This window comes from Entelurus aequoreus, linkage group LG07, assembly GCF_033978785.1.
Source record: "Entelurus aequoreus isolate RoL-2023_Sb linkage group LG07, RoL_Eaeq_v1.1, whole genome shotgun sequence".
In the NCBI taxonomy this organism is placed as follows: Eukaryota; Metazoa; Chordata; class Actinopteri; order Syngnathiformes; family Syngnathidae; genus Entelurus; species Entelurus aequoreus.
Window position 1 is genome coordinate 35,332,216 of NC_084737.1, and position 10,356 is coordinate 35,342,571.

At 38.6% G+C, this 10,356-nt stretch overlaps 1 protein-coding gene across 1 annotated transcript in view; it reads right to left on the reverse strand.

The window, feature by feature from the left end:
- Positions 1 to 10,356, reverse strand: part of LOC133653730 (semaphorin-3F-like) — a 48,040-nt gene that overhangs the window by 5,100 nt on the left and 32,584 nt on the right. The window contains exons 13-17 of the mRNA XM_062053357.1: positions 3,644 to 3,732; positions 3,517 to 3,558; positions 3,279 to 3,436; positions 3,149 to 3,216; positions 2,943 to 3,070 (exon numbers count right to left, since the gene is read on the reverse strand). Of these exons, the coding sequence (XP_061909341.1) occupies positions 2,943 to 3,070; positions 3,149 to 3,216; positions 3,279 to 3,436; positions 3,517 to 3,558; positions 3,644 to 3,732 (485 nt within the window). The remainder of the gene's footprint in view (positions 1 to 2,942; positions 3,071 to 3,148; positions 3,217 to 3,278; positions 3,437 to 3,516; positions 3,559 to 3,643; positions 3,733 to 10,356) is intronic.

Genomic DNA, 10,356 nt, shown 5'->3' on the forward strand with positions numbered 1-10,356 from the left:
ATACAGCAATTTCTCCATAATTGTTGGTCCAAAGCTAATGAGGATTTTGGCAAAAATGTGGCTAATACAGTCTTTTTGGTCGTTCTGCGGAATTTTTTTATGTTTATTGCGCCATTCGCAGCATGTTAGACAGTCTGCTGGTCCTAAACACTGCATGAGTATAGTGGCGGAGTGCATCAAATACGGGCGGAAAATTGCTCCAAAATCATACTTTGACAAAATAAAAGCCTGTTTTATTTTAAGTTTATGAGCTGGCATTTGTTTAGAACTATATTTAGACGTATTTCCATTTTTTTCGTCAGGACAACTTTCAGAACGACTGCAATTGCATGCTTCCAGGCAAAGTCGCACACGTCCTTTGTGTCCAATATGGCGCTTGTGGTTTAGTTGTCCATACTTTCTGTGCACACGGCTCTGCCTCGCAACTTTTGAATTGTATCACACAAGTCAACAAGCACAACAAAACATTAGGTCATAACTTCTCCAAAAAAACTGGTACACACATTTAGGGAACTGGCAAGCTCACATCTAAAATTTGCCGGGTTAAAAAAAAATGGCCCCCCCAACCAAATCTTTGCGGGACTTGGCAACAGATTGGCCTTATTTCATTGACCAATTGTCCAATAATGATTAATGAGGATATTGAATGTGGTTGTCTAACTTTTTTCACCTAGTAACACCTGACAAATAACTTGGCTCTCCAAGTACCACCATAATGACTAACATTAAAATACAATAGCGTAGTTGGCTGAAGTATTCATTAAAAACAATGGAGGGTTTAATTTAACAAGTATATTTAACATTTTTTAACATTGTAACATTAAACACAGTTTGAATGTAGGAAAATAAAACACTGTACTTTAATCAGGTGATTCTTTGGCATACCACTAGATGGTGCCCATGTACCACTAGTGGTACACATACCACAGTTCGAAAATCCCTGTTGCATTACATGTGTGCCAGCATGTCTTACAAATCATTTTCACCACAACCCAGAAGGGGTGCCACAAATGTCATTACTGTATATTCATGAAAAAATATATGGGTAAATGGTAGACATCATTCAGAGTCAGTATTATTGTTTATCATAATTTTAAATAAAATACTCCATACATTTTAGCATTTGGTTAGACACACTCTAATCTTCTATTTGTTAGTATTCTTAGTTTCAGAAATCGTTCATTTCTAAGTTTAGGGATTTCCTACCGTCTGCTTATTAAATTATTTCTTTTTAGAACTTAAAATTTCTGCGGAACTTGCATTTGTACTGAACGATTCTATAGCTGAAACACAATTTCCCCAAAAAAGAATTTATAAAAATTATAGTTGAAAAATAAAATGCAAATTAATATCACTTACAAATGCACGTTCGTAGTGTAATAGGGATGACACGGGGGTACCATTATCACTATAAAGTGGTACCTCAACTTAAGAGTGTTTTAAGATAAGAGCTGTCTCTTGGCTAACTTAAATTGCTAATTTAAGTTGCAAGCAAAAATTTTAGATAGCAAATGTCAAAGTTTACCCCGTAAAATCTGCCCTAAACACCTGGGGCCGTATTTATCAAGCGTCTTAAGAGTGCCATTTTACACTTAAGTCCTGAGAATTTGCGAAATTTAGTCCTATTCTCAAACTTAAGAATAAAAGCTATTTATCAACTTTCTTAAGTCTAAGAATCACTCCTACTCTCCACAATATTTAAGAGACCTTCAGAGGTGTCCTAAGTGGTTAGGAGTTGCCAGCGGGGGATGGCACTGAGGCGAGAGAGACCTGCGCGAACGTTCAGTGAGCGGAAGGATGTCCTGGCTTTGTTTGATGACGAGCAGCTGATCAAATGGTATCGTTTAGACAGAGCGGGTATTATTTTTGTCACAGATTTAATAAGGGGTGTCATCTCATCAGCAACATCACGCTTTCAGTTTCAAATTAGTTGCCTAATTAATGAATTGGAAAGAAAAGGAAACATTTATTTTTGATTCATTGCCAATATTGTTTGTTTGTTTTGTATTATTTTGTAGTTTATTGTCAAAATATACACTCCCATTGTCCACTTAAATATTTCTAAGATATTTCTTTATTCTTAGACAAGGGATTCCCTTCCGTGATTGGTCATTTCTATGGACACTGAAATGACGTCACCTAAAATTCCGTTTACGGCACATAGTAATGTCGTAATTCAGCTCTGAGTGTGACACTTAAGATTCAGTCCTACACTTCGCTGAAAGTGTGAGTAAGACGCTTGATAACTAACTTTTAAGTGCAGCTTTCAGCGAATAATTTCTTTACTCATAAGTCAACTCTTAGCAGACTTCTTAGGAGTAATTCTAAGAAGCTTGATAAATACGGCCCCTGGTCTTACTTGCTAGCATTAACCTATATCGCGACATAACGTTGTTTGGTTTTCTAAACCCAAGCATGTGGAAAGGATGGTGCTTCAAAGCAGCATCGGATGATAGTCGTTGAATTAAAGAAAAAAATAATCAAATATATGATCAAGCGTATTGCCAACTTTTAGAAGAAATTCAAGCATAATACTGTTAATCTGCACCAACCTACCAAACTACTGTAGTTGAACCTTCAGCAGTACATTCAATTGTAGGGTTTTTCATACAAGCTTTCTGAAGTTTGTTTTTATCATTTCAATGGGAGCTGTTTAAGATTTAAGTCTTTTAAATTAAAAGGCCACTTTAGATAGCAAGGTGAGTTGCTACTGTAAACCCTCAGACTAATCTGATTGTACACTCAAAGGGACATTGCTAGATAAACTCTTTAGATTTTTCGCAGAAATTTTTTTAAAGAAAATGTTCTGATCACCAATACGAGATTTTAAAAAGAGCTCATCTGTCCTGATGAAGGACATTATTCTTTATTCATTTTACACAAAACATATTTATTTTGTTATTGCAAGACAGTGAATGTGTGTCAATTAACATGTTTCTTACCACTTTCCTTTTCCCATCCCGCTGGAAAAGCCACTTGACTGTGGCCTGAGGAGAGCGAGGCTGACACTCTAAAAAGGTGCTACTGCCTTTCACCCCAAACTGCACTGTTTCCCTCAAACGTTTCTCCACTGCAACATCACACAAACAGCATCAACAACAAAGAACTGTGTCCCCTGTGAATTGAAAAAAATAAACAAAAGACAAACCTTTGGCGTTAAAGCCTCGGCACTGCCTTAGAGGATCGCCGTGCTTCACGTCCTGTCTTCTGCTCCTCCTGGAACAAAGATGGGAATTACTCTCACATTGTTGACCTTAATGTCACTGCCGACTGCTGACCTCTTGGTAGATGGAGTGAAGGCAGAGCAGCTTTCCCCATCCCAGGCACAGTATGGGTCTCGGGCCAAACAACAGTCAGAACAGGCTCTACCGTACACGCCACAGCGGTGCAGCGACACCTGAGTCAACCCTGCATCTGATGACACATACAGCTGTTGCTGCAAGACAAGAAAAACATTTCTGGGTCAAGTCTGTGCATGCATGCAATGAGGTTTGAATCAGTTAGATGCTTGCTTACTCTTTTAGAAGAGATCTTCATAGTTTTGACAGGAGCTCTGCTCTGTAAATGATTAAAAAAAGAGACGTCTCAGTCAGACTTCTTATTTTGGGTTTACTTCCTCTCAGAACCAGAGGTTAAGACCTACCCGGAAAACCTCAACTTCCTCTAGTGTCAGCTCCTCCATCCTGGTTTGGTCTTTGGGTAAAACTATGACTTTCTGGACGGTGCCTCGATCTGATGGGAGAAAAACTATAATTAGGAGGAGCAAATAAAGCTGGTCACTGCATTTGAGCCTGAATGCGTTTGAAATCAAAACTTAATTGTTTGGTTTTGTATCTCAGCTACAGAGAATCCAGTGAGAAGGAAGTGAACCCAGGATGGTGACACGCTGTTGACTGCTGTCTTAATGAGGGAACAACATTTTTTTTTTTTTTTTTTTTTACAAGCTACAAAAGTTAAGCAACAAAGGAAAGACAGAAATAAGCGATGATGTCGCCAAAGGAAGATACGAAGACAGAGGAGGACATCGCGGAAATTCGTAACTCACGCAACCTCACGTCAGCGTAACTGAACAAGATAACAAAGGAGCTGACAAAGTTAACAGGACTTTATGAAGTTAGACATCTAAAAGATCTCATAATAGCCAATGATAAAACAATTGAACACTGAGAAAATAATTGACAGTCTAGAACAGTACACAAGAATGGAGGATGTCATCATGTCTGGGCTGGAGGTCAAACCTTGTTTGTACGCCAAAGCCATACAGGGAGGCAGAAATGTTAGCAAGGACACCGGGGACGAGGAGCCAAAAACACTGGAGAATCAAGTCTTGCAATTTTTCAACAGTAAAAACATCTAAATAGATGCAAAAAACATATCAACGTGTCATACCCTTCCTTGAATGGATAAATCAAAACATGCTGTGATTCTACGTTTTGTGAACCAAAAGTCCCAAATTGAATTACTAAAGCAAGAAAAAAAATTAAAGAATCCGACGTCTACCTAAATGAACACCTAACCAAAAAAAGGCAGCGATTGCTCGTGAGGCACGCATACTGAAATACATACTGTATATACAATGGAGCCTAAGGGAGTTACTCTATTAAGTTAAAGTACCAATAATTGTCACACACACACTAGGTGTGGCGAAATTATTCTCTGCATTTGACTCATCACCCTTGATCACCCCCTGGGAGGTGAGGGGAGCAGTGGGCAGCAGCGGTGGCTGCACCCGGGAATCATTTTCGGGGATTTAACCCCCAATTCCAACCCTTAATGCTGAGTGCCAAGCAGGGAGGTAATGGGTCCCATTTTTATAGTCTTTGGTATGACTCTGCCGGGGTTTGAACTCACAACCTACCGATCTCAGGGCGGACACTCTACCACTATTCCACCTAAAATACCTTTAAAACAACATCCAAACACCCCTATTATGGTTTTATATACATGGTGTAAGTAAATACGTAATGTACTAACGGGCACATTTGTAATAACATTTGCTATTTAAGTATTTTGCTAATTTTAAGCGTACGTGGCGCATTAATTTCAAAAACGCATTACATCGTTTTCTTTTTCCCCCAACAACATCTCTGTTTACTACTCACTGTAGACTTCATGAGAACCAACAAACATAATAAAAAATCACTCACTGTACAAAGTCTGCAGTCATTAGGACGCCGACTGATTGAATCTTGTTATAATTCCGTTTAGATGAATAATGACTCAAATGACTCATAATATACCCAAAATGTTTTTCTTTTTTTAAATTTAAGAAATATATTATAATATTATTACGTATTTCATCATGCATTTTCTTACATTTTGCATTTTCTCATTCCAGGCCCACAAATGCGCTGGTAATGCACACACAGCCTCGCGCACAGAACTAAGTGTCAGAGTGAATATGTTTCTGTTGTCCAGATTGCGATTCAGAAAAAGTATAACACATTATAGATGTGTACTGCTGGTTTAACACATCGCACACAGGTAGGGGTATGATAACATGAATGTGCAGTAAATGACAGTGTCGTTGTGGTAAAAGCCCCAAATACAGGCAGAATCCCCATTTAAATAAGGTTGTCTGCACTACTTTTTAAATGCACATGCAGTGTTAGTAGATTGCACGCAACACGCCCACTCATAGTACATGCTATTTTATTTTTTGCATATGTTGTCTAGCACGTGGTATTTGGATCATAGTAAATCAGGCCCTTTGTCTTTTAGCTGGCCTGGGAAAGTATCGTGATCCCCCAGGATGAGATAGACGAAGTAGCAGGGTAGAGTCTCTTAGGCTGCTGTCCCTGTATCCTAACTCCAGATAAGTGGAAGAAGATGGATGGTTGGTTCAAAAGTGGAATAAGAACCACATAGCGATCTCCCTTACTGCCCTGGCTCAGCCATTGTCCATTTTCTTTGTTTTTTGCAAGTATGTACACTTTTACAAGGCTGTCACTGACGACAAGCCAAAGACTATCTCTGATCATTTCCTGATATTATTGTAAATCCAACATTCTTTATTTTTGTACAAATGATTGGTGTTACGTGACAATCAATGCTCTGCTGTGTGTGCGCGTGCGTGCATGCCGTTCGTGGAGTATCGGTGATTATCCTCAAAAATTGGGCTTTATCGCAGGTTGTACTGTATTTTTACATGTTTGGCAAACTTCTCTCTTCAATTTGGTATAAAATTAATATGTCGACTTGTAAACAGCTGCGTAAACTAGATCAGCACAAGCACAACTACAAGTGTTTGTGTAACTTTAGTTCCATCTACACAAGGTTGGAATAAATACAAAAAACAGAGGATTTGCCTTTAAACTGTAACTGCAACTGATGATAGTGTAGCAAATTATACACATACATTAATAAAAATACACACACATATGTATGTATACATACATACATACATACATATACATCACATACACTAAACAAAAATATAAACGCAACACTTGTTTTTGATCCCATTTTTCATGAGTTGAACTCAAAGATCTAAAATTTTTACTACAGTATATACACAAAATACCTATACCTCTCAAATATTGTTCACAAATCTGTCTAAATCTGTGTTAGTGAGCACTTCTTCTTTGCCAAGATAATCCATCCCACCTCACAGGTGGGGTATATCAAGATGCTGATTAAACAGCGTGATTATTGCACAGGTGTGCACTAGGCTGCCCACGATAATAAGGTCACTCTAAAATGTGCAGTTTTGCTTTATTGGGGGTCTGGGGGTTTAGGAAAGCAGTCAGTATCTGGTGTGACCACCATTTGCCTCACACAGTGCCACACATCTCCTTCGCATAGAGTTGATCAGGTTGTTGATTGTGGCCTGTGGAATGTTGGTGAACTCCTCTTCAATGGCTGTGCAAAGTTGCTACATATTTGCAGGAACTGGAACACACTGTCGTATACGCCGTATACATGCTCAATGGGAGACATGTCCGGTGAGTATGCTGGGCCTACAATAATGTTTCAGCTTCCAGGAATTGTGTAAAGATCCTTGCAACATGCTGCAACATGAGGTGATGGTCTCGAGTGTATGGCACAACAATGGGCCTCAGGATCTGGTCACGGTATCTCTGTGCATTAAAAATGCCATCAATAAAATGCACTTGCGTTTGTTGTCCATAACAGGCACCTGCCCATAACCATAACCCCACCCCCACAATGGACCACTCGATTCACAATGTTGACATCAGCAAACCGCTCTCTCACACGACGCCACACACGCAGTCTGCCATCTGCCCTGAACAGTGAAAACCGGGATTCATCCGTGAAGAGAACACCTTTCCAACGTGCCAAACGTCATCGGATGTGAACATTTGCCCACTCAAGTCGGTTACAATGACTAACTGCTCATCGTCCCGATGAGGGCGACGAGCATGCAAATGATGAGGTTTTTATCAGGATGTGGAGGTCCTGGGCTGGTGTGGTTACACGTGGTCTGCGGTTGTGAGGCCGGTTGGATGTACTGTCAAATTCTCTGAAACGCCTTTTGAGATGGCTTATTCAATTCTCTGGCGGACATTCCTGCATTCAGCATGCCAACTGCATGCTCCCACAAAATCTACATCTACATCATTGTGCTTTGTGAAAAAACAGCACATTTTAGATTGGCCTTTTATTGTGAGCAGCCTAAGAAACACCTGTGCAATAGTCATGCTGTTTAATCAACATCTTGATATGCTACACCTGTGAGGTGGGATGGATTATCTTGGCAAAGAAGAAATGCTCACAGAGTTCAACTCAGATTTAGACAGAATTGAGTTTAACTCATGAAAAACAGGAGCAAAAACAAAAGTGATGCGTTTATATTTTTGTTCAGTGTATATATACACATATATGTGTGTGTGCGTGTGTGTATATATATATATATATATATATATATATATATATATATATATATATATATATATATATATATATACACACACACACTGTATATATTAAGCTTTATTTGTACAGCACTTTTTATAAAAATAAAATGTAGCACAAAGTGATTTACATTTAAAAACATAAAAATAAAAAAAAAGTACTGTACCTATCGTTTTCATGGCATAATCGCAAGTTGAAACAGTCAAACACCCCCACCCGCCTCTCTCTCTCTCTCTCTCTCTCTCTCTCTCTCTCTCTCTCTCTCTCTCTCTCTCTCTCTCTCTCTCTCTCTCTCTCTCTCTCTCTCTCACTCTCTCTCTCACTCTCTCTCTCACTCTCTCTCTCACTCTCTCTCTCACTCTCTCTCTCACTCTCTCTCACACACACACACACACACACACACACACACACAATAAAAGTGTATATGTACATACATATACATAGGATGGTGGGTACGGAAATTATTCAGACCTCTTTAAAATGTTTCATTGCAGCAATTAAGGGCTACATAAATAAATTTAAAAAAAGTGTCATTTTATTTCTCATTAGCACTGCATCTTGACAGAAAAAACTGAAATGGTTGCAAATTTAATAAAAAAATCACATGTACATTAGTATACAGACCCTTTGCGCAATACTTTGTTGACGCACCTTTGACAGCAATTACAGCCTCAAGTCATTTTGAATATGATGCCACAAGTTTGGCACACCTATCTTTGGGAAGCTTCGCCCATTCCTCTTTGCAGAACCTCTCATGCTCCATCAGATTGAATGGGAAGCATTGGTTTTCATCCAGGATGTCTCTGTTAGTTGTTGTATTCATCTCAAGTCTATATGGTAGGTGACCAAGAACCTGATGGTCACTCTGTCAGAGCTACATCGTTCCTCTGTGGAGAGAGAAGAACCTTCTAGGAGGACAACCATCTCTGCAGCAATCCACCAATCAGGCCTGTATGGTATAGTGGCCAAACGGAAGCCATTCTCTCGTAAAAGTTTGCCAAAATGCATCTTAAAAAGACTCTCAAACCATGACAAACACAATTCTTTGGTGTGATGAAACAAAGAGTGAACTATGGCGTGAATCCCAGGCATCATGTTTGGAGGAAACTAGGCACTGCTCATCACCAGGCCAATACCATCCCTACAGTGAAGCATGGTGGTGGCAGCATCATGCTGTGGGGATGTTTTCAGCGGCAAGAACTGGGAGACTTGTCAAGATAGAGGAAAAGATGAATGCAACAACATATAGAAACAAACTGGACAAAACCAACACTTCCCACCCAACCTGATGGAGCTTGACAGTGCTGCAAAGAGGAATGGGCAAAGAGGATTGGTGTGGCATTATATTAAAAAATACTTGAGGATGTAATTTCTGCCAAAGGTGCATCAACAAAGTATTGAGCAAAGGGTCTGTATACTTATGTACATGTGATTCTTTTTATTTTTAATAAATTTGCAAATACACATTTCTGTCCAGATGGGGTGCTAAGTAATGTTCCCTCTAATTGTTCATGTGTGTGAGCAAACACAAAAACTCCCTGAGCATTCAGTGGAGCACATGTGAGCAACAGGGAGAATTCACAATGAAGCTGAATGTGATGCCACCCATGAGCCATGAACATTCAGCAAAGTTTAGTGTGTAAAATATGCAACCAACAAGCAAAAAGAACTGAAATATTTTCAGACTGTAAATCATTCAAAGGTGGTATGGGACTTAAAGGCCAAGCCAAAAGGCATATTTGGAGGCCATTTTAACATTAAAAGTGTTTTGTCAAAGTTTAATGAAGTTAACCAGCTACTGAGCAACTCAAATTTGGACTTTCTAGCAATGACTGAAACTTGGTTACATGATAATATCCCAACCAGCATGATCAATGTTCCTGGTTACACATGTCACAGAAAAAATAGTCAAAATGGAAAAGGAGGTGGAGTTCTTATTTAGATCAGAGAGGGATTTAAATGCTCTATTATTGAAGCTAAAACATTCGGGATTGAAAGTCTTGTTTTAAATGTTGTTCTATCATTCACAATGAAAATGTTACTTTATAGTTTTATATAATCCACCCTCTCATGGTACATCCTTTTATCGTGATTTTGATGAAATGCTGATACAATTTAACCTAAAAAATTAAACTATTTCATTGGGAGATTTTAATATAAATTGGATGGACAAAAATAAAACAGAAATTAAAACATATAGTATCAAAACATAAATTGTGTCAATTTATGAAAAATACAACCAGAATTACTAGAAGTAGCCAAACCTTATTAGATTTGATATTTACAAACAAACCAGAACGTGTTGCTAAAACATATAACTTTGTGTCAGGTTTGTCAGATCACAATATGACCCTAATGACAAGAAAACTGACTAAGAAACGGTTTGCAGATTTATTTTCTATTTCCAATGTTAATAAAGAAAAAAGGGCAATTCCAAAGCATAAACTTCCCCATATTGAAAATGAATTGAAAAACATTAAA